The 25,747-nt window shown below is 36.8% G+C and overlaps 1 protein-coding gene, 1 non-coding gene and 1 pseudogene across 5 annotated transcripts; 2 read left to right on the forward strand and 1 right to left on the reverse strand.

Annotated features, from left to right (window-relative positions):
* The first annotated feature begins 862 nt into the window (after window positions 1-862).
* LOC103337497 (uncharacterized) lies at window positions 863-2,301 on the forward strand (annotated as a pseudogene).
* Window positions 2,302-3,645: 1,344 nt separating this feature from the next.
* On the forward strand, window positions 3,646-11,839 carry BSK7 (kinase with tetratricopeptide repeat domain-containing protein). 4 transcript variants are annotated; one of them, XR_514510.3, is made up of 12 exons: window positions 3,646-3,962; window positions 4,113-4,261; window positions 4,654-4,872; window positions 4,953-5,170; window positions 6,068-6,203; window positions 6,861-6,994; window positions 7,103-7,208; window positions 8,000-8,085; window positions 8,474-8,662; window positions 9,106-9,261; window positions 9,862-9,982; window positions 11,065-11,839. XR_514510.3 is itself a non-coding variant. In XM_008240620.2 (12 exons), the coding sequence occupies exons 3-12, from the start codon at window positions 4,791-4,793 to the stop codon at window positions 11,308-11,310; spliced, it is 1,467 nt and encodes a 488-aa protein (XP_008238842.1). In that variant the 5' UTR covers window positions 3,646-3,962; window positions 4,113-4,261; window positions 4,654-4,790; the 3' UTR covers window positions 11,311-11,839. The 4 variants fall into 4 exon arrangements, 2 of the variants coding, with proteins under 2 accessions (XP_008238842.1, XP_008238843.1); XM_008240620.2 differs by having other exon boundaries at window positions 9,869-9,982; XM_008240621.3 differs by lacking the exon at window positions 4,113-4,261 and having other exon boundaries at window positions 3,653-3,962; window positions 9,869-9,982.
* A 163-nt stretch (window positions 11,840-12,002) lies between these two features.
* Window positions 12,003-12,074, reverse strand: TRNAC-GCA (transfer RNA cysteine (anticodon GCA)). Its single transcript has one exon. It is a non-coding gene; the product is annotated as a tRNA-Cys (tRNA).
* Between the last annotated feature and the right edge of the window lie 13,673 nt (window positions 12,075-25,747).

Genomic DNA, 25,747 nt, shown 5'->3' on the forward strand with positions numbered 1-25,747 from the left:
TTCACTATTCTTTACCTTTTGCTTTATGTATATATATATTAGCTTATTGGCACATGCTCATGTTTGCATTAACCAATGGTATTTTGAATATTTCACCATTCTTTGTCTTTTGCTTTATATATATAGATATATAGTAATTAATAATTTCAATTCTTAACGCTTGAATTAACCCATGACATTTTCTGGTATTTTGAATGTTTCATCATTCTTTACCTTTTACTTTATATATATAGATGAAGAGATGTACAACTAGACGAAGAGAGTGGTGAGAGTTGGAAGAAATATCATTTCATCCTTCTACATATATTGCAACATTTTTTAACTAATGCACTCATTACCATGTTTTGTTGTAAAGAAGCTCATTTACTGTGCTTTCATTTTTGTATTATCCATTTGTGAGTATTTATACTCGGTCTTATAACTTATCATCTCTGTATTTAATTTATGAATACAATTATTACTAAAAAATAAAAGAAAAATCTCGTTTACAATTTGAAAACAAAAAGCTACAAACCAAAACTCTTTTTTCTCGATAGCCTTTTGAGTTCTAATTATTATTTACAGAGATTAGAGAGCCTCAACTTGGCCTGCTCATGATGTCAACAGTGCCTTTCATGAAATTTTTGTCCAACATTAATAAGCAATGGCAACCACGTTGCTAATGTTGTTAGTTGGAAGACATACTCCACGATTTTCGTTTCAATATAATATAAAATAAAAAAGCATTTCAAACAAACAAATTTAAAACAAATTTTTTTATAAAATTTTATCCCCACTACGCACCCATACAAATTATAAAATTCAAAAGTATATGAGCAGAACCAAATCTCCATCTAGGTTAGCTAACCTCATTTTCCCATTCATGGCCTCCAATTACAACAAACCCAAGTCTTCTTCATCAAAACTTTGCACCATTCTCTTCCTCATTGTCCTCTTCACCATCCCAGCTCTTTTTCTCCTCCATACATACACCACCTCCACTTCCATTTGCACCACTTTCCCCACCCATCCCAAGCCATGGTCTGGCGATCTTCGTACCGCTCAATTTTCATGGAACCACCTTCCCTTTCTTCACCATCAAGACCATCCTCTCCTCAAAATCGATGTGTTCTCCAAAAAATGGCCTCTTGGCATTGTCCCCGGTGGCATGGAACGCCATGCCATCACTCTACACAAAACCCTTGCCCTCCTCGGCCACCAAGTCCATGTATTCACCTCTCCACAAGAGCTGATCAGACATCATCCTCCAAGTCCTTCATCACCGTTCATCCATTTCCACGAGGGTAAGCCCGGGATTTGGCGTTACAACAAGGCATGGGAACAATTTTTTGAGCAAAACCAACGTGAAAAATTCGACGTGGTTCACTCTGAAAGCGTGGCGCTTCCTCATTGGCTTGCTTGGGGCCTCCCAAACCTTGCAGTGTCATGGCATGGCATAGCCCTAGAGAGCTTGCACTCATACATCTTCCAAGACTTGGCACGAAACCCTAGCACGGAGCCTATGTCCCCATCTTTCAACAAAAGCATACAAGGGTCGGTTCCAAAGGTGTTGAATGAGATTAGGTTTTTCCAAAACTATGCACATCATGTTGCTACAAGTGATAGTTGTGGAGAGATGCTGAGGGATGTGTACCAAATACCAAGCAAAAGAGTCCATGTGATAGTCAACGGAGTAAATGAAGCTGAGTTTGGTCAAAATAGTAAAGTACGCCACGAGTTTAGATCTAGAATTGGCATACCACAAAATTCTAGTAATTTTATATTTGGAGTGGTTGGAAGATTAGTGAAGGACAAAGGCCATCCTATACTTTATGAAGCATTCTCTAAGCTCATAGCTAAGTACCCTTCAAATGTGTACTTGGTTCCGGACCATGGGAGCAAAGGTACAAAGGTTTGAAGTCTAATCGAGTTCTAGTACTTGGTTCTATGAGTCTATCTAAGTTACATGCATTTTATAACGCGATTGATATTTTTGTGAACCCTACACTTAGACCACAAGGTATCGATCTGACTCTCACGGAGGCGATGATGAGCGGGAAGCCAATTATGGCATCAAGGTTTCCCAGCATCAAAGGTACTATAGTTGTGGATGATGAATATGGTTTTATGTTTTCTCCCAATGTGGAGTCGTTGTTGGGAGCATTGGAATTGGCTGTGAATGAAGGGCCAAAGAGGGCAGCACAAAGAGGAAAGGCATGCTTGGAATATGCAAATTCCATGTTTACAGCAACCAAGATGGCATTAGCATACGAGAGGTTGTTTCTTTGCATAAAAAATGAAACATTTTGCACCTACCCTTGATTAATTAAGCTCTAGATTTATTTCTTAGTTTTAACTAATTTTTCCACTTTCCATTGGAACTTCAAATTTGTATTTTTTTAGTTGGGCTTGAGTGCTTTCCTTTTGTGCAATTTGAGTTTGGTCCAGGGGCAAATTTATTTGGTAACATATTAGATTAATAAACAAATACATATCTTATAACATGAGTAGATTGATAACACCCCGTGATTTTAACACTCCGAACTAAGATCACTATTAATAGTCTTTGTTTTTTTCTTTCTTTCTTTCTAAACGGTTGACCAAAACACTCCATTAGTGCAATCAGATTAAAATATTTTCCCTCTCTTTTCGGAGGAAAAAAAGTATAATGATAAGAATGATGCTGATAGTTCTGTTATTATATACCCTTACTAAATTTGAATTTGTTAATTACTATATATAGTTACATTTCATGCTAGATATACTATAAGAACAAAAAATCTATATATAGAAAGGTGCATCTGATTGAATTTTGTGGTTAATTAACATGATGATTTACTATGATTGAGACCATCAACAACCCGATTGGCTTGGCTTATTGATGCCCAAATTAATTTAATATGCTACGTTGATGCCAACTCTAGAAGTTCCTTAGCTTCCAATTAGAATGTTCCAGTAAGATCCTAAATATATAAAGACAAATTTTATTCATGTGACGCTTACACTAATGATTAACATAATCCAATTTTAAATCCAAAGTAAACCGTTTCTTGATGAAGAGTTTCTATTTTTATGTTTTCTTCAATTTCGTATTGTCCGAAATTATAGCTGATCAACAAGCGTCTCTGTTTTCCCAGTATCTTTAAATAGCAATAAAAATTGCAAATAAAATAAAATAAAATGATTGTGTTTCAAAACCTAAACCGAAAAGGAAAAATCATAAAGAAAAAAAAAAGTAAAAAAAAAGAGGAAAAAGTAGGGGTAAATACACATAAACAAGATTTGAGCTAGACCTCATGGGAAAGTGGTGGAAATTCACCCCACTTTGGCAACAAATTTGACAGGTGGATTACTTTTGTGTTTTGCTATTTTATGTTTAAATTATGATAGTTGTTTTTATTTAATTTTTAATTATTTATGGGTTTGTCTGTTAGGGGGAGATGGTTGGGCAATTGATTATGGAAACTTATTCACTAGGGGGTGTGAAAATCAGAAAGACGGGGTCATGTCGGTGGAAATAGGGAAATGTAGGACAAGTCCCACACGCACACACAAAAACACACCGATATAAAAACACAAAAATAAAATGAATAATTTTTTAAAAGTAAAAATTTAAATACAAAATATTTCACGTTTTTTAATATATACAATTCTCATCTAAATCTCGAAGCTCTCTGTCTGTCTGTCTGTCTCTCTCTCTCTCTCTCTCTCACAGCAAGTTTTCTCATACGCAGAGAAAGCAAACGCGGAAACGACGAAGAAGAAGAAGACGACGACGATTTCTGATTTCAAAGTCTCTCTCAACTCTCACTGTCTGAACTTACTTTTATTATATTTTAGAATTTCGTAAATTCAACCAAAAAAAAAAAGAAGAAAAAAATGAGAATGAAATAAACAAGGACAATAGACCTCCTTGCTTTCGTTGCCTTTGACCGAATCGAGGACGAGGACTTTGCTTGGCTCATTCATTCATTCAATTTCAGGTTCTCAAAGCTCTTCTCGAATTTTCACTTTAAACAAATATATTTTTGCTGTTTCGTTTTCGACTTTACATGTTTTGAGTACCATGCTGTGCTTTGCTGTTGGTGATCTTTGATTTGAGGTAAAAGGGTCTCCGTTTTGCGTGATTTTAGTTGGTGGGTCAGTGTGTTTGGTCCCAAAAGGAAGAAGCTTTTTGCTTGGTGTTTGAGAGAACTGGGTTTTGGCTTAGTTGGTAGGCTGTGGACTCAATTTGACTAGCTCGGATCATAGTGAGTTGACCCAGATTGGAATCGTTGGAGAGGTATCATTTGTTTAGCTGAAATGCTGAATATTCAGTGATGTATTGCTTGTCTATGCCTTTTGAAATTTCTTCAGAGATGCCTACTCTACATTGTTTCTCTCTGTACAGAGTTTAGCATTAGCGTTAGGACTAAAGTGTCCCTTGACTTGAATCATTGAAATTTGAATAATTTGTCTTGACATTGATTGCATCTTTTGCTTTCTGTGGAAAGGAACATTTGAAAGAAGCTGTTTTTTCACAAAAAGAACAAAACGATTGTTTTTTGAGGAACCCTTTTGTGGGCAGAATTATTGAAGTTAGTTTCAGATATCGAGAAAATGAGTTGAACTTTGACGTGGGCATTTTGAGGTTTTCCATATAACTGTAGATTCTGAATAATCAATCTTTGACAGGTCTTGCTTAGTGAAGGGAACTAATTGGGCTGGCATTGAAGGTGGATGGAGGTTTTGGGTTTTACAAATTTTGGTAAAATTTGAAATTTTGAACCCTCAAGACTTCCTAGTGTTTGCTGTCAAACTCTGAGACTGGGATGGGCTGTGGGTGTTCCAAACTCTCTGTCTGTTGTTGGGGTTCAGAAATTACTGAACCAGTTCTTGAGACCCATAGCGTGGGTAAGAATGTGTAGCTTTCATTTTTCATTTTTTCTCTGTATCTCCGATTGCAATATCATAGTTTGCTGTTCTTTTTGTAGAAAATGAGGAGAAGAATGAACTTGATTTGCCTGCATTTCATGAGTACACAGTTGAGCAACTTAGGACGGCAACCTCAGGATTTGCTGTGGAGAATATAGTTTCTGAACATGGGGAAAAAGCCCCAAATGTGGTTTACAAAGGGAAGCTTGAGAATCAAAGACGGATAGCTGTCAAAAGATTCAATAGATCAGCTTGGCCTGATGCCCGGCAATTTTTGGTAAGCATGTACTGACTCCCCAATTATTCTGATGTCATTATGACTACTTCCACAAAAGTTCTTTTATGATCAACATTCACAGATTTTTCCATATTTATGTTCTTTTCTGTTTTTTTTTTTACCGATTCACAACATTCTTGATATTGCTGATTTCTGAGTAACTTTATTACATCTTTCTCATTTTTAAAACTGTATGTAATTGCTCATTGCCCTTACCACTACAAAAATTGTTAAACTATTGCTTATCCTATTAATGATATGTTTCTCCCCAGAAAAGGAGTCTGTGTTCAATTTTTGGAGCATGTTTTGAATTTGAATACCCTACTGACTTTAAATGGTTTAATGATGTTTGCATCTCATGGAATAACTCAATCGTCCAGTTTGATACTACTAAAAGAATTTAATCCCCAATATATTATTATTATCATCATTTATATATTGTGGTAGCTACTACCATTTGCTTTAATGTTCCCATGATAGTGATCTTGTTTAGGATACACGCATTCAATTGAATGTTCAATATACACTTAATGGTCTCCCCCATTCCCGCGAAGAAACTCCAAAAGCAAAATTGTGTTTTACAGCCCTCTTTTACTTTTTTTTCTTTCCTTTTGATCAGATCCAGCTATTCTAGTTTGGGGAAAGGGCATTATATCTGGTATGTTTATGGCATATGATAATGGACTGATGGATTCATGGCCATTGATCAACCAAGTTAGTTTAATTTTAAATTTTTTATGAAATGCCAATGTGCTCTCTTTACTATCTTCATGAGTTCTTTCATTTTATGCAATGTCTATGTGTCTGCACAGCCATTAATGTAGTTTTTTTTTTCCCCATTTCCTTGCATTATGATTTTTGTATTTCTTCCTCTGACCTGACCTTTTACAATTTTAGGAAGAAGCAAGGGCTGTTGGGCAGCTTCGGAACATCCGATTGACAAATTTACTTGGTTGTTGCTGTGAAGGTGACGAGAGACTACTTGTTGCTGAATATATGCCCAATGATACATTGGCAAAGCATTTATTTCATTGTAAGTCCAGTAGTTGCTAGTTTTTACTTTATATTTGTTATTTTATCATGTAAACGCCTTTAGTTTTTTGCATTTCATTTTTGTATCCAATATGCTCGTAGTAGTGACTGAAACACTTTAAATATGAATCTGAAGTTTTATCTGATTATCTAACTATTAACATTTAACCGTTGTAATCATAGTTTTCCACTATAGGCTGTTAAGGGTCTCTTTTAAAAATAAAATTATGAAAATGTGTGATATTTTGAGTGCTTTATATATATATATATTTTTAAATGATCACTCCTGTGGACAAGATGCAGTAGGTTCTTAGTTTGGCAGTTTCCTTTGGTCAATTCATATTTTCTTTTTTCAACTTCTTAAAGCGTCATATCATTTGTTGTTTTGAATATCTTGCCGGCACGTTGGGATCAGATGCAAAACAACTTATCATCATCACTCAAGATGATTGCTATGTTTGGATTTCTTTTGTGTTTCCACCTGCAAGTCCAGTTTTCATATCTGTTGAAGTATTAATGAATCTATTTTCCTTTATCTTTGACATCTGTTATCTACTCATACTTCTCCGCTGTATTCATTGTGCCCCCTTTTATTTTAACTTTTTGGTCCTCAAAAGACACAATTTTTAGTATTGCGTTTGATTATGTATTGTATCAGGGGAAACACAACCCATGAAATGGGCAATGCGGTTACGGGTGGCTTTATATCTTGCACAGGCTCTTGAATATTGTACCAGTAAAGGACGTGCCCTTTATCATGATTTAAATGCCTATAGAATTGTGTTTGATGATGTGAGTATCTATCTACTTTCTGTTTCTTCAAACTTAACTTAATACTGTCATTTCTGCCCCTCATTTGTTGTTTGAGTCTCATACGAATTGCTCTTACTAAAACCTCAGGATGGCAACCCTAGACTTTCATGCTTTGGTATGATGAAAAACAGTAGAGATGGGAAAAGCTACAGCACAAACCTGGCATTTACTCCTCCCGAGTATCTACGGACAGGTATGTATCTTCAAGAAGTAAAATTTCTCAGCTTTTGGTTTATTCATTAATAACATTTTTGCGTTCTTCATTGGACCAGCATGGCAGTTGAACCTTTGTTACCATCTGGACACCGATATTCAGATGTTACATGTGATGTTTGCCTGTTGTGACTTGTGATGTTATGTTTACTTGTTCCCTGTTTTCTTCCTTTTATTTATTTTTTAGTTTCGTTAAATTGGTTATTTTGTGGTTCCAAGACGGTATTGTGTAATTAAATTTCTAATATGGTCTGGAATTTGACTGAATACGAGCTTTAGTCATTGGAATTTTTGTTTCTCTTATGATGTCCATAGTATATATATATATATCTTCATTATGTAATATACATCGCTTGATAAAGTAGGGGTAATTTGTTGAGTAATCTACAAATATGGCATTTTATAAGGGAAATTCAATTTGGAACTCAAATTCTTATCTCTGTATGTACTCTTGCACCTACATACAACACAAACACATGTGCATGCCTGCCAAACATGTTTCTCTTTAAACGTGAAAGTACTCTGGCTTCCATCTTGTATGGTGGACTTTGTTGCTGTCAGTTGCAATGGTCTACATGGTTGTTATCTGAGCAGTTCTTTTGCTACATATACGTTTTATGTGTTTCTTTTAAATAACATGCTTCTGTTGCTCTTGATTTCCCAGTCTCCATGGATGTTATTTGGCCAGTCTAATTTCGTTCTCATATTCTAGGGGGTGTTTATTTGAATGTTTATTTTATGAATACCATATCTCTCTCATCTTTTCTGTAGGAAGAGTTACGGCAGAAAGTGTAATGTATAGCTTTGGCACCCTTTTGCTTGACCTTCTCAGTGGGAAACATATTCCTCCAAGCCATGTAAGTCTCTTTTGCAATAAGACCCTTAATGCACCACCAGACGGTTTCCTATTCCTAAGAGTAATACAGGAGAGACTAGTATTGGATATTAGTAATTGTGCCATACTGGAACATTCGTTGATAGCCATGATTATGGAACTAATGACCACAGGTATATTAGTAATATGGCATGATTCTTCAACCTCAAAAGAATATTGATAAGTAGTTGATGGATGTTTTCCAATATCCTTCCCATTGAACTCTTTAGAAGGTTGAGGGTTTCAGGGTTCCTCACTGACCTTGAAAAGTGTGTCTCTGGTCATAGGAATAACTTTGTTTTCTCATTTGAGCTTTCAGTTCTGAGTTCCATGTAATTGCACATCTAATGTTCAGTTGCACAATGTTCTAGGCACTTGATCTTATTCGGGACAGGAATCTTCAGATGCTAACAGATTCTTGTTTGGAAGGCCAATTTTCAAATGATGAGGGAACTGAGTTAGTACGTTTGGCTTCACGATGTTTGCAATATGAACCCCGAGAGCGTCCTAATCCAAAGTCATTGGTTGCTGCTTTGGTTCCTCTTCAGAAGGATACAGAGGTTGGGTTTTCTTTATTAACTTGTCTCACAAATATTCTTATTGGTTGGTCTTTTCTTTCAAAGTGGTTGCGCTATCAAATTTTGAGATTTGGATACTATTTCTATCTCTTCTTGTTAGAGACTGGAATTCAGAATTTGAAAGCAAAAAAAATACAGCCATATTTAGTGAAAGTTTTTCTTTCTAGAGTCTCAGTTATGAATATAATTTATATCATACCATTTGTCTGTGGGGTGTACCATTAATAAGCCTTGAAGAGTGTTTTCACTGGGTCCGTTGATGATGGCATAAGATCCATACCTCATTCTATTATTTATGTGCAGTTTTTACTCATTATAGACATCCTTAACAGCAACTCATGATTAGTCAATGTCTGTGCTTGTATTGAAACATTGCATGGTACTTTTTTTTTTTTGCAATATAGACTAAACTTTAAGTTCTGCAGGTTGCTTCTCATGTATTGATGGGTATACCACATGGTGCAGCAGCTATACCTAATCTATCACCACTTGGTGAAGCCTGTGTGAGGAAGGATTTGACGGCCATACATGAGATCTTAGAAAGCATTGGATATAAGGATGATGAAGGTGCAGCAACTGAGGTTCGTTTCTCATATATCATATTTAAGGAATAGCTAAGTCTCGTTATATCATTATATCATTATATCATATAGCTTTTCTGAACTTCTGCGTAATCAACTGTAATAAAGTTTCAGCTTTTTCAATTCTGTCAATATTTGTATTATGTCACAAATTCGTTTTAGTTTATGATGGTGGTGTTGCATTGACCTGACATGTGTCGATCCTTCAATGGTACTTGTGCTCAGTAACATGAAGGTGCATGTCTAGCCCGGAAAAAAAAAACATTGAGAATGCATGAGAGCTATTTATAACTGTAGTTTCCATAATTCCTGGTGTCATCGAAGCAATCAAGCCATGCCATTTTGTTATGTGGCATAAAATCAACCAGTGAGCTATATATTTAACCTCTTTGTTTTATTCTTTGTGTGACCCATGTTTGCTGTTTAAGTGTTTGCTTTTTTACTTGCAGTAGGCACATTTTAGATAATTGTTATCTGCATTTTTTTAAATATTTAAATGATGACTGTTAAATGTGGTTTTACTCATGCGAACTCTGTCAAGCATCAACCACAGTGAAAATCAGTACTCACATATGGTATGCTAATTGGTGTTTTTTCTAGCTTTCAGCTTTCATTCCAAATGTGGACCAACCAGATGCAGGAGACATTAAACTCAAAGAAAAAGGGTGACGTTGCTTTCCATCATAAAGATTTCAGGGCTGCAATTGAGTGTTACACCCAGGTCTGATTTAAAGAATATGAAGTATCACCATATAAACCAGATTTGGCAATCAAGTCTCAGACTTGCATAATCATATAAATTAACTTTACTGTATATGATAAAGCCTATGGAGTGGACTAAACTAAAGTATCTCCTGTTGCTAATGGAGCTGAACTGAAGTAAAGATTGAAATTAATTGAGATTTTTTTTACCCTTAATAAGTTCTGTTTTAGGAAGAAAAGAAGTAGAATGGAAACTAGACAAGAAGATTCTTATCTTTCCTTCCCATCTACATGCATTACCATACTAGGGAAAGTGGCACCCTTTCTTTCCTTTTGATATATGCCAAATCGCTAAGCTGTTCACCTTGTAGACCGAGGAGATATAGAAAGTGTTTTGTGTGTGATTCATAAGATTATTTAGTAACACCAGTATATTAGTATATTTCACTTAGCCTGCCTCTCCCATGACTTTCCGGACCAACCAACGACTTATGGCTCTTGTATAAAAGGGATCCCTCAGGGCAGCCTGGGTCCTCATTTTCCCCTTCCTCTGTATAAAACAGGCGTAAATGGTCAAGAAGGGTGAAGAGGAGGACAGTGAGTCTGTACCATCAGAGAAATGAAAATACAATGAGACTTTAGATATTATTTTACAATTTTATGGTGCGATATGACATTTTACTTATGCGGATTTTTTGCTGGAGGTCGATGTAGGGTACTGAGCCTAGCTTTTACTCGACGTGGGGCCAAAATCCTGCTGTAATTGGCCCTGTCTACTTGGTTAAAGCTTGGCCCTGGTACTAACCCTTTTTCCAATTAACAGTCCTTGAGGATACAGAAAAAGAGACGTTTATAAGTCATTCTCAATTTGATTTGTCCTGTTATTATAGAAAATAGTTTTGATTATTGAATAATAAGAGATGTTTCCTGGAAAACGTTACAGTAACCATATTTTGATTGGTATCTCAAACCCGACTCTTTATGATGTTGGTTTCAGTTTTTTTTATGGGTCCACCAGGTATACTGATCCTTAAATCTTTTACAGATTGAAAAGGCAGCATTTCTGCCATCTATCTGACAGTTTGTTCATTTAACCTGCAGTTTATTGATGTTGGAACCATGGTTTCCCCGACAGTTTTTGCACGCCGTAGTTTGTCTTATGTGATGAGTGACATGCCACAGGAAGCCTTGAATGATGCATCACAAGCCCAAGTGATTTCCCCGGTTTGGCACATTGCATTATATTTGCAAGCTGCAGCTCTTTTTGTACTTGAAAGGGATGATGAGGCACAAGTAGCCCTCAAAGAGGGTTGTGTACTAGAAAGTAAAAAGAACGCAACCGCTTGACAATTACAAACGGGAATCTCTTTTCCCTTCTAATGAACTGCTCTTTTTCTGAAAGGATGAGCACAGGGGTGCAAAACACATGGATCTCAATTTTTTGGGCAAATTAATCAGAGGCTAATCAGTCTTGAAGCAGGCTGCAGAGTCGAAAACAGAAGTGATACTTCTATTTGCATGACTGGTTCATTTGTTGTCATCTTGAAGCATTCTTTTGCAATATATACTATTGGATGGGGTTGGTTGGTTTGGTCTCTTTGGTGGGAGTAAAGGGGAAAACTTTCATTGTTGTTTTTTGAAAAATTTGCCCTCATTGTTGTTCACTGACCTGTTTCCAATACAACAATCTTGGGAAATAATTATGATGCATTTTGAAATATTATATGTTTGTAAAGGATCCAATCTGTTGTTTGTTGTTGTTGCATTGAAAGGGTGAATAGAGAAAAAAAGAATAGAAAAATGCCACTGGCATGTTTGTAATTTTATGTACTGTGCTTCTGCTCATTTTTAATAAAATTTGTTGTTTACTGTGAAATTTTGTGTCTGGTCTGGTGTTAGCAATTTGCATTCGAAAATCAGTAAATTATAAAGAAATTTAATAATCTAGGAACACACAAAGAAATTACAAAAGCCAAGGAGCAACGCTGGACGCCAACGTTGTCGAATATAATTGCAAGAGGGAATAAAATGTAAAATGGAGGGCCCAACCGGGTTCGAACCGGTGACCTCTTGATCTGCAGTCAAATGCTCTACCACTGAGCTATGGACCCAACTGTTGATAATGTTCACCCGCAAAAAATCTATAAACGCTACAGATACGGGTGATTTCAAAAAGTAGATAGCTTTTTATTTTTTCTTTATAAATAATTTTATTTAAATGTTGCTCTATAATTATGAATTGCAATAATATTTCTATTTAAAATATTCTCTATATATTTCATTCCCATATATTAATGGCTTCAATGGTGTCATGCGACAACATGCATAGCAAAAACGTTTCTTCCTTGCAAGCCATTACAATACTTGACTGCAAACCTAGCAGTGAAATGGTCTAAAATAGCCTTTCTTTCTAGCCTCTCTTTTTTTTCCACCATTCAAATTTTCTTGTCGACTTCTAGAATCAAATTAAAAGATTATTATGTTTTATAAATTACTCTTAGTATTACTTAATGAGTAAAGCCACAATTGTTAGAGTTTGTATAGGAAAAATACACTTTCATTTAGTTCCACATTGGAAAGGAGTTGTTTCATTCCATGGTTTATAAGCACCAACACTTTAAAAATACTGAATATGATATTGGCCTAGTGAAGACAAAGTTAGGCTTAATCTTGGTTAGGGTAAAGAGATATATATATATATATATATATTGAATTTTCAAAAGATGGCCCTTGGACCTTGGGGCTCTTGGGCTCTGTTGATTTAAGTAATATTTTTTTTATTAATAAAAAATTCATTTTCAGATAAAATCATTTCATATATTTCGGCATGTTTTATTATGTTATTTGGTATTTAAACTAGTCTACTATTTTTATTAAACAATCTTATTTTTCCTTATATAGAACCAACTTCATCTCATGGAAGGCCAAATGATGTAAGAATCGAGTCATAATTGAAGTGAGGAATTTATTTTATAATTAAAAAATGTACAGCCGTGCGACTATACTACTTTTATTTTTCACGCAAAACCGTATAGCCGCATGGCTGCACTCGGTTTTTTAAATTTTGTTTAAAAAATAGTATAGACGGGCAGCTATACTTGGGTTCTTAATTGATTTTTTAGAAAAATCGTATAGCCGGGCGGCTATACTGTTAAACTATTATATTGAAAGGGTATCGCCGACTGGCTATACCTTAAAAATTTCTTAAAATGCAAGGAAACCTGTCATGATGAAATCTCGTCAGCAAAGGTCTTTGCCAGCAAATATTTGCCAGATTAGATATGTTAACGAAGTTTACCTATGCCGATGAAATCCACCTGTGCCGACAAATTGACAAAGTTTCGCCAGGAGATATTTCTACCGACGGAAGTTTGTCGGGAGATGTGTAATTTTTTATTTTATTTTAAAAACTTTGTTTCTTTAATTCAATAAAATTTTATTTTAAATTTTGCTTTTAGTGACTAAATAGTATCTTAGCCTTATTTAATTACTTCCATTAGTAATTATGTTTTATTTATTATTTATTTAGTGAATAATTAGCATTAAATATTTTAATTAACTTCATCAATTATATTATTTGATAAATAGTTATTTATTTATTTATTACTTTTTATTTAATAAAATATTTGGAGTTAATTTCATTTTGGTACCCTGAAGTTGTACTCTTAAGGCGCGTTTGTCCCCATGTTTTCAATTTTAACAATGCGGTACTTCCACATTTAAAATTTGTTACAATGTGGTTATACTGTTAGAAGATCTGTTAAGTGATGACGTGTCATTTATGGGGAATAAAATATATATATATATATATATATATGTATATTGAATTTTCAAAGATGCGCTTTGAGGCCTTGGGGCTCTTGGGCTCTGTTGATTTAAGTAATATTTTTTTATTAATTAAAAATTCTTTTTCAGATAAAATCATTACATATATTTCGTCTTGTTTTATTATGTTATTTGGTTTTTAAACTAGTCTACTATTTTTATGAAACAATCTTATTTTTCCTCATATATAACCAACTTCATCTCATGGAAGGCCAAATGATGTAAGAATCGAGTCATAATTGAAGTGAGGAATTTAATTTATATATATATATATATATATATAAAGTATAGTATCGATATGATATAGCCATTTGTACTTGGTTTTTTAAATTTTGTTTAAAAAATAGTATAGACGGGCGACTATGCTCGGGTTTTTAATTGGTTTTTTTAGAAAAGTAGAATTCTATTGAACGAGTATAGCCGACCGGCTATACCTTTAAAAGTTCTATTCATAGGATACAGCCGTGCGGCTATACTATTAAATTTATTTATATTTTTGTGGATAAAATGGCCCAAAAAAAAAAACCCCTGAAAGCCTAACCAGTACAAATCAAACGGCCTCAAGTGACTCCCAACAGATCTTCAGCTTAAGCAAAGCTAGCCCAGATAGGAGCTAAAACAAAAAACTGAATATCCAAGTCTAGATTATGGCTCTATTTGGCAAGGCAATCCGCCAAACCATTCTTCTCTTTGAAAATATGCTGGATATTCCAACTCTCAAATTGCATAAGCATCTTCTCACAGTTTGAGAGCAAAGCAACTAGAGGATGAAAACATAAAGAATCCCTTTGTTGGAAAAGATTCACGGCAATCTGAGAATCCATTTCTATGAGGATCTTGGTGAAGCCCTTTGCTACTGCTAATCGGAGGCCAAACAACAAACCCCAGATTTCAGCATCCAAAATACGCCCCTTCCCCAAATTCACAGCAAAACCTCCACATCACTCCCGAAAGCAATCTCTAATCACACCACCAGCACCAATCTTCCCAGAAGCATTCATGCAAGTGCCATCCACATTGAGCTTAACCCACCCACTTCCAGGCGGCTCCCACCTTAGCTTAACTTGTGTTCTAGGCACATTCCTACAATTCACACTTAGAAGCCTTAACCCAATCCAAAACAACATCACAAATAATCTTCCTAGGATCACAAGGCAAGACCTCAGCTTCATTAAAAATGTGTTGGTTACGCCACTTCCATACATACCAACAAGTGAAAACAAACATGGTATTCCAAGGGGACCTCCCTTCTCACTTAGCTTTGGAAAAGAGATTGCTCTGAAGCCAAGAAGGAAGATCAGATAAGAAAAAACCATGGAATTTACTTGGAGGCAGAATAGTAAGCCATACCTCCTTAGCACGCCCACAATCCCTAAGAGTGTGAATGATATTTTCAAAGTGCCAACCATATACAGAACAAGAGGACTCCAGAGCCAAATGTCTCCTAACTCTTTGCTCATTAGTGAGGATCTTACCTTGGAAAACAAGCCATAAGAAAACTTTCAACTTAGGAGGGAGAGACATACCCCATAGACCCTTCCAATAAGCATCAAACCAATTAGAACCCCCATGGATCAACTGAAAAACAGATTTAACAGTAAAGATGTCATTAGAAGTAGGCCTCCATATATGAGCATCTTGACTCTTACCTTCAAAACCAACAGGAAAGCAGGTGATCTTTTGCACCATATCCTCATCAAGAATAGTTCTTAACTTCTCAACATCTCACCACCCTTCTTTAAAGAAATTAGAGACCTTGCAGTCCAAATCAATCCCAGACTGCACCCCTGGATAATGTAACAAAGGGAGATCAGCCACCCAATGGTCCTTCCAGAAATTCACCTTGTCCCCATTCCTCACTCTCCAAACCATTCCCTTTCTCAGTAACTCAACACCATATAGAACACTTCTCCAAGTAGCAGAACAATCTTGCCTGGAGACCCCAGGAGTATCCAAGATAGAGCAGTCTTTTAGGTACTTCCTTTCATAAATTTGAGCTCATGCCCTTGATCACGAGTGTGCATCCTCCAACCAATCTTTGCTAAAAGAGCCCTATTCATGTATGCAGTTTCTTGAATCCTAAACCACCCCTACATTTGGGACGATACACCAAATCCCACTGGCATAAATGTACCTTATGCTTTTTTCCACCGCGTCCAAAAAAAAAATCCCTATTAATTCGATCAAGATCTTCACAAATGCTACCTGGTAACTTTATAGCCTGCATCGTATACATAGGTATGGAAGATGTGACAGCTTGGATGAGGGTAGCTCCGCCAACTAAGGAGAGACACTTCATTTTCCAGGCAGTAAACCTACTTTGCACTTTATTAAGTGATAAGTTCATAATTTCATACATTCGCATGCCTTCTTAACTTAGTGACTTTGCTTAGTTTCTCTTTATTTTGAGTCACTTACCTCTTTTTGTTTATTTTGTAGGTTAAGACAGCAAGGGGATGAGATTTGATACAATTCATGCATGTTAAGGGCCGAGTGGCACAAGAGGAATATAAGCTTAAAAACAAAACCAATTTGAGCCACACTCATTGTCAGTCCAGTTTCGTAGGTCATCTTGAAGGCCTCATTTCAGTAACTTACACAAGTCGGATGAGGAGACATCCTTGATAGAAGTTGTTCCAATGGGTGTCTATTATAACATATCCAAATTTCAGCCCAATTGGATAAATCTAGAGCCCTCAACACATCAAATACTGAATAAAGTTCACATAAATGTTATGTTGGCTACCTTCACATTTAATGTGGCCACATCCCTAGAGCCATGTGCTACACATGGACAGCCATACATGGGAGTCAAATCAGCTCAGAAACTCAGAAAGATGAACAAACGTCAAGCTTTCCATAAAGAAACCATACCAAAGCATGTATTTGGCAATTGGAGTAGTTGGCAAGTATGGGCAGCTGGAGCAGTTGGCATGTATGGGCAGCTGGAGCAGTTGGGAGCAGCTAAGAGAGGTGTGCTTCACCAGCCAAAGGGGAGGATGAAATTGCACTCTATAAATAGAGAGCTGCACACTCATTCAAGAGAGGCAGATACACATTTTCACTTCATCCATTACTCTCATACACACATTCAGATTCACCACAAAGAGAGGAGAGTTTGGAGCTGTCCTGGGAACTACATTGCTGCCAGCTAGTTCTTCTCTTATCTTTATTCTATCTATATTTTTCTTATTTTCTGTATTCATAGTTATGTTTAACTAATCCATTTAGTTAGGGCTTAGGATGAAGCTCTAGCCATGAATATTCAATGTTATGGATGATTTTATAGTTAATTGATTTCCTTACTTTCATTATCAAGTTGTTAATCTCCAGTTTATTATGTGCTTGATGTATGTTTCTTGGAGTAGTTAACTAGGATTTTATGCATCTAGCACAAGTTGAGAAGGGGTTTAGATTCACCAATTCTACTCTCCTTTCACAAGTAACACATGAATGGCCTAAGAATCATTCAATGGGTTAATAACCATAGGTTGACTAGGACAGATACCATGTTCTAGGACTTGTGTGATTATCATATTCTCATCGAGCTTAATGACTCTTGTATGCTTTATTCTAAGTAGATACCATGCTTAGGTTGCATATTAGAGATCACGTATTGTGCAGATACCATGCATGATTGCATGCTTTAGGAGAATCATGCATCCTGCACCTAGATACCATAGGCTTGTATGAGATAATCTATTGTTGATGAAGCTTGAGTCAATTTCTATGCATTCATAACTTGGATAGGAAAACTAGTGGTGGATTCCAAGGCTCTAACACCTCTCAATTATTATTTCACAATCTGTTAATTACAACCAATGTTTACTTTCAAGCACTTTCATTTCACTTTCTTCTTTTCATTTCAACAACAAAACCCCCCATTTCGAGTGCGTGTGTGGTGCTAGGATTCTGTCCTAGACCTTGAGTAATTAGCAAGGAGCATTTTTGAATTCGGCCTTGCCTTTAGCTAGTCAATCAGTTTCTTTGTTCTATGTTTTTCTAGCATTCTAAGTAATTTAACTTGGAACCAAGTTACCATTCTCCGTGGGATCGACCTCGTATTTATATAAGCTATACTATAAACGGTTTGTGCACTTGCGAGAATTAAAGTTGCTATTTTTAATAACTCATTTTAGTTGTTAAGGACAGGCTCAAAATCAAGCAGACCATTATATGTAACTTTATTCACACGACTATGCAAAAGGGGCATACCTAAATATTTTTTCCAAATTCTTTGTGAGGGGAGAGCCAATCTCTTTCGCCACCACTTTACAAGTATTCGGTGAGCAAAAAATCGCAGACTTAGCGAAATACACAGTCTGACCAGAAGCACTACAAAATAAATCCAAACAATCTTTCATCACACGAGCTTGACAGGGAGTAGCTTCAGTAAAATGCATAAGGTCATCTGCAAAGAACAAATGTGACACACTAGGACCATTTTGAGAGGTTTTGATAGGCTTCCATAGTTTTCTCTTAACAACATCAACAATAATATGAGAGTTTTCTCTTAACAACATCAATAATAATATGAGACAGTTTCTCAATACAAAGAACAAAAAGGTAAGGGGATAGAGGATCCCCTTGGCGAACGCCATTGCTAGGAGAAAAAGGGTCAGTCAGTTCACCATTGATGCAAATCTGATATCTCACAATAGACACACACTGCATAATAAGATGAATAAAACTAGTAGGTAACCCCACTTTGGAGAGGTTAATCTTCCAAGCAAACATCCCTTTTTTCCCCTTAGCTAACTTAAACTTGTGCATAAGCTCTTGAGCAATCATTATATTATTAGTTATATGACGGCCTGGCACAAAACTAACTTGAATGAGACTAATCAAGTTGGGGAAAATAATGCGCAGACGAGAAACCAAAATCTTATAGATGACTTTATACAAAGTGCAGCACAAACTGATTGGTCTAAACTAAACCATAGAGTGAGGATTCTCCACCTTGGGAACCAAAGTAATTAAAGTGGCATTAAGCTCCATAGGGAATCTACTCTTATGAAAATCTTCATATGCCATAGCATATATATTAGAAGCACACAAATCCCACTGATGTTGATAAAAACAAGCAGGAAATCCATCAACACCAGGGACCTAAAGATCACCAATACCAAATAAACTATCTTTCACTTCCAACAAATCAATTTTTTCCACCAAGGAGAAAATCTCACCATCAATGACTGAAAGGAAAAAACAAGGAAGACTCATAGTAATAACAGCCTGAATAGGAGCAAAGAGTTTGGAAAAAAAGCCACAACCAACTCTTTAATACATGCAGCATCCTCCACCCTAACCTCTTCATCATCCTAACCGTTCAATTCTATTTCTCCTTCGTCTAATTATAGTTGTGAGATGAAAAAACTTAGTATTTCTATCCCTTTCTTGAAGCCATCTCAACCTGGATTTCTGATGCCAAAATAGAGCTTCTTGATCCAGAATAGAATTAAACTCATCGTGCAATTGCACTTCCAAATTACTCAGAAAAGAATTAGGTCCCTTGCAAAGAGCTCTCTGGATCCTAGACAACCTAGCCAACACCCTTGCTTTCTTCTGTCTAAGATGCCTAAACACATTTTTATTCCACAGCTTAAGGGGCTCAACAAAAGCACAAGACTTATCGAAAGCAGAGCCAAAAAAACCCAACCAATTCTGAGAAACAAACTGACTAAACTCGGCATGCTTCAACCACATTGCCTCAAACTGAAATGACCGCAAATGAGGAGTATATAGAATTGAAGACTGTGAGCAAATCTTAGTTGGACTGTGATAAGATTTAGTTCGAGGCAAATCCCTCACATAAGCTTCAGCAAACACACGTCTCCAAACAACCCTATCAAGCCTTTCCAAGATCCTCTTGTTGGTCCAAGTGTACTTAGGGCCAATAAAATGCAATTCACACATTTCATTCTCATCAAACCAAGCTTTGAAACCTCTTAATCAACACAAAGGAACTCCACCTAACTTGTCATCAAAATGAAGCAAATCATTGAAATCCCCAGCCAAGAGCCAAGGCATATCATGGCAGCTAGCGACGAAATTAAGATACTCCCAGAGTTTAGCCCTTTTAACCTCACAAGGCTTAGCATAAATAGCTGAAAAAATCCAAGGAAATTGCCCAGTCCAAGAAACACACGCAAAGATAGCTTGATCTCCACATTCACCTTGGAATTATTCCAAAGCAGCTATAGACCCCCAGAAAAACCCATAGGATCAGCAATCTCAAAACAAGGAAAACCCAAAGACTTAACCATTGACACAGCTTTGGAGCCATTTATCGACACAGATTTAGAGACACTTATCCTTGGTTCACACACAAATAAAATCTCCATATGATGAACATGAATCAACTCCATCATATTATTCCTAAACTTAGTGCCCGAAGCACCCCTTGCATTCCAACAAAGAATATTCATAAAAACAATCAACAAAAAGTGAATAACCTAAGGGCTAACCCTTAACAGTCAAAAGTTATATCTTCACCTGTGGTGAAGGTATTATCTGTCAAAGCCCCATTAGGAGGGTCCTCATGACTTGCAGTCAGGTCTATTTTCTCTATTGGAATCAAGCCCTCCGAGCATAAGAAGCCAAAGAATCAAGATTGACATAAGTATCCACCTCTTCCTTAGTATCAGAACAATTAATGGCTATGTTGGGTGGTTGATGGCCAAAGTGATAGACTCATGTAGCCCGATACGCATTCTAACCATTCATCCAATTATTCAATTGGTCAGTCAAAGATATTTTCCCACCAAATTTCTTACCCTTATAAACCAGATTATTTTTATTCACCAACAACCCAACTTTAGAATAGCTAACATCCTTTACCTTATCAACAGTAGCATGCACTTTTCCCTTTTCCTTGACATTTATATTAGAAATGTCATTCAGGACAGTTCTAGCTTTACCATGATTAGCCTTAGACTTGGTCCAAACTTTTAATCCATTTCCAGCATCTCTAGTCGATGATCCCAGTTGCTCTGTGAAAGTTTGAGTAGCCTCAACCCTCTCAGTCCTACCATCAATCCCAAAATTCTCACCCACTTGTCTCAACTTATCAAATCTAGAACCTGTATTTCGACCACCCTTGCCTTCAACTTCCTGAGTCACACTTTTAGGTCTCCATCGAGCTGGAACATTAATCAATGACCCACGCAAATTCTCAATACCATCATTCATACATTCTTTCCCTATTACAGTATCACCTCATACCAAACCATCATTACCCATATTGGATCCAGCACCAATCTTCTCCATAGAGGCAGCATCTGGCACATCATAGTGTTCCCTTTTGTGACCATATCGACCACACATATAACAAATATCTGGAAGGCATTCATACTCCACATTGTACCAAACATTGTTAATTTGAACAAACGCCTCAAGAGGCTGAGTCAAGTCTAACTCTACACAAAGTCGTTCAAATTTCCCCGATTCTGAGAAGTAGTGAGAGCATCAATCTTCAACAACTTCCCCAACAAATTCCCAATTCTTTTCAAAGTCCACACATCAAAACACTCCAATTGAATCGTAGAAACACAAATCCAAGCGGCTATTCAAGTGATCTTCGCAGTTGCAGGACAAAACCCAAGCCTTCATTTCTGCATAACCAAATATTGACCAGCAATGATCCATGGTCCCCCAGTCAAAACGAAATTAAGATCCTCCTTAAGTTCAAAACGAACCACAAAGTAATCATTGACCAAATCAATCAGTTTCCACTCTCCATTTAGGCTCCACTTTTGTTGAAGTCGAGCATGGACATAGTTGTAGGTATGCGATCTCCCAGGGAGTCTGATAATAAAAGCATTATGCCAAGGTTTGCAAAGATGATCCATGGTGCGATTCGAAAATTGGATGCACGGCCCACGATCACCACGAGAAATAGTCACATCCTCACCGTCATTCAAACCCTCATATTCTGCCTCCAAAGAATTAACATCAATTCTAACATTTCGAACCAAATTTACCTTATTCATGAGCTCATCCCTGAAGCTCTTAGAACTAGAAGTCGATTTGGGGAGCACTGTCCACAGATGGCGGCACAACCATACTAGGCACAGACATCATCTCACTATCCACATTCCCAATATCTATTGTGTGACTCCTAATAAAACACGGTCATGAACTGATTGAAGGGACTTCCCTTCGGCCCTGGCGCCTAGCGTTTCGTCAAGCTTTTCGCCTCCTAAGAGCAAAAGAAAAGTTGCAAAGGGAGAATCCTCTCGGCCTCGCGACCGCAGTTTTGAAGACCGAGGCCGAAGGCCGCAAAAGACACGGTCTGAAAAAGCTGTGGTTGAATCGCCACGTGGCCTTAGGGCCCCACGCTCCATTTAAAGAAGTAATGCCTCTGACTTCGCAGCAAAACCCACTAGTCACAAGAAACATTCAATGCACGAGGGAAGTGTGAAGTCAGGATTTGGTGATGGGAATCAAGGTGGTTAGGCGCAGACATTCTCACAAGTAATCTTACGACTTAGGGTCAGATCATCAACCACCAGTCCAGGGCATTAAATGCGTTCCCACAGCCAAGGGGGCAGAACCCACAATTAAGGCGGTTGCCGAGATTTGCCGAGATTTATGGGGGTCACACCACCATGCTTCTCAACCCCATACCACCATACTTCACGATCCCGAATGCCGATTTGACTACCCACTTGCCCCGGTCAGGTTCCACCACGCAGGTCTTGTCAGCCTCGAAGGTCCCTCCAGGACTCTTATAAATACTAAGTTCAGGACTACGTTCAAATGGTTCAAACACCAAAACCAAAAGCCTCCCACGGAGCAAATTATATTTTCCTATAATGCACTTTCAATACATTTATTTGCTTTCTTAGGAGTAGTGGTAGACTGTAAGGAAAATCCATCCATCAATATATTATATGACCCTTGATTTTTCAAGGCGCCGGAGCACCATCTCTGTTATCGCCTCACTCACCCCATATATCATACGACCGTCGCTCTCCGAGCAACGCACCGGAGCACCACCTAAGACCCGCCACCAACACCACCACTAAACGGCCTTGTAGCTCAGGCCGTGAACCTGACGGCTGAGATTCGTTCCTCACTCGGCCACAATCGTTTGATTAGGAGTTGAACGCAAAACATGCGCAATATTTAAACCATCTTCTACCCGAACCTCATCATCATCTCGACGCACGGTAGACCGTGCTAGCACGCCCGCGCACAACCGCACCGCATCCAAAAGAAGGACGTCACATGTTAACGCGCATCCTCGGCCCGGAGCACCGGCCGCGAGATTTGCGACGGACAAACAGGTAACCTGCAATCCTTAAGAAAAATTCAAGCGAGCCTTCCTTCATGGAGAAACGAAGCCCAAAACCACAATCAACAGAAAACACTCGGATGTAGATGGCAATTCCCGGCGCGATGGAAAACGAAAACTCAGAAAAACTGGGCTTGCGCGTGAAGCTCGTGTAAAAAATGATTGTCTGAAGGTTTGTTGTTCTATACTCTTAAATTTTTTAAAATGCAAGGAAACTTGTCCCGACGAAATCTCGTCGGCAAAGGTCTTTGCCAGCAAATATTTGCCGGATTAAATATGTTCGATGAAGTTTACCTGTGTTGACGAAATCCACATGTGGCAATGAATTGTCAAAGTTTCGCTGAGAGATATTTGTGCCAACGGAATTTTTTCGGGAGATGTGTAATTTTGTTTTTTTATTTAAAAACTTTGTTTCTTTAATTCAATAAAATTTTATTTTAAATTTTGCTTTTAGTGACTAAATAGTATCTTAGCCTTATTTAATTACTTCCATTAGTAATTATGTTTTATTTATTATTTATTTAGTGAATAATTAGTATTAAATATTTTAATTAACTTCATCAATTATATTACTTGATAAATAGTAATTTATTTATTTATTAATTTTTATTTAATAAAATATTTGGAGTTAATTTCATTTTGATACCTTGAAGTTGTACTCTTAAGGCGCGTTTGTCCCCATGTTTTCAATTTTAACAATGCTGTACCTCCACATTTAAAATTTGTTGCAATGTGGTTATACTGTTAGAAGATCCGTTAAGTGATGACGTGTCATTTATGGGGAATAAATAAACAAATATATAGATATATATATATATATATTGAATTTTCAAAAGATGGGCCTTGAGGCCTCGGGGCTCTTGGGCTCTGTTGATTTAATTAATATTTTTTTATTAATTAAAAATTCATTTTCAGATAAAATCATTTCATATATTTCGTCATGTTTTATTATGTTATTTGGTTTTTACACTAGTCTACTATTTTTATGAAACAATCTTATTTTCCCTCATTTAGAACCAACTTCATCTCATGGAATGTCAAATGATGTAAGAATCGAGTCATAAATGAAGTAAGGAATTTATATATATATATATTTATTCTCCATAAATGACACGTCATCACTTAACGGATCTTGTAACAGTAGAACCACATTGCAACGAATTTTAAATGTGGAGGTACCGCATTGTTATAATTGAAAAGATGGGGAAAAACGCGCCTTGAGAGTACAACTTTAGGGTACCAAATTGAAAGTAACTCCAAATATTTTATTAAATAAAAATTTATAAATAAATAAATTACTACTTATCAAGTAATATAATTTATGAAGTTACTTAAAATATTTAATACTAATTATTCACTAAATAAAGAATAAATAAAACATAATTACTAATGGAAGTAATTAAATAAGGCTAAGATACCTGTCATGTTCGTTGTATTTTGTCTCTTTCCTTGTGTTGCTCCCTGCAGACTTCTCTATTTTCAGCACCCTTATTGGAGGTGGATAGAGCTGGTGTGTTTTGTGGGTTCTCTATTTCTTTCTGGAGCTTTGGTATGTTCTCTGTCGAATGCTCTCACTATTTTGTGGCTCTGCAAATGACTATGATTTCATTGCAAGACTCTTTGGATAGTTAGGTTGTGTTGAAGTGTCGTTGGAGGCACTGGCGGACCTAGGAAATGACTATACTTTTTTTTAAAAATCTTGTTTAGCTTTGTTTTGGCCAGTGTGTATAGTCATTTTAAAAAAAGTATAGTTCACTCAAATAAAGCTAAACAAGATTTTCCTTCATCATGACTCATAATGAATATTCTTCTTCATTCAAAATTAATATTCAATTATATAAATACTGAAAAAATTAATATTCAATTTCCCATGTCAATTCTCCATGGGGTCCAAATTCTGCATAATCTTCTTCAGTTCATATGGATGCACTCCACCACTCCAAACATCTCTCGGTTAATTCATATGGGAGCCAATTGAAATTTTAAATTTCAAGTTATTAACAAATATAGATGGATAGAGAGAAGGAACAAATTAACGAATTGTGGTTTGTGGGGACTGTCGGATGCATACAGTGGCGGACAAACATGAAATTGACCATGGTTGACGAACTACATAAGCCCAATGGGCCACGGGGAAAACATGCCCACCCAAGGCCCCACAGAAAACCACAACCCTTGTTCTTCTTCTTCATCCTTGTTTTTCCCTAGCCCAAAACGACCACGTTTTGGCCAAGATTTAAAAAACAAATAAAACAGATGCTCGCTGCACTCAGCAGCGCAGCAAAGAACAGAAAAGAACACGTTGCTCAGTCATTTAATCAAACACTTGGTGGGCAACTTCAAGACAGACCAAAGGGGCAACTTCGGGCGACTCCAAAGCTATTTCCGGAGAGGGAAGGTGCAGCTGCACCTCCTTGCGCCTCTGTAGGTCCGCCACTGGTTGGAGGTCTTTGTGTTAGTGTTGTTTTGCTTTGCTTTTGTAGTGATCTAACGTGACTGTATTGGACTCTCTTGCTAGTCCATGATATGTGTGGTACTCTTTCCTACCTAGGGTTTGTTTCTTAGGAAGGATTTAACAGGCGTTGTTCTATGTACGCTATTTCGGTTCTATGAATGAATTCCATTTCCAAAAAAAAAAAAACTCAATAATTATACTCAATA

This window comes from Prunus mume, linkage group LG7 (genome assembly GCF_029339155.1).
Source record: "Prunus mume cultivar Tortuosa linkage group LG7, ASM2933915v1, whole genome shotgun sequence".
Taxonomy (NCBI): domain Eukaryota; kingdom Viridiplantae; phylum Streptophyta; class Magnoliopsida; order Rosales; family Rosaceae; genus Prunus; species Prunus mume.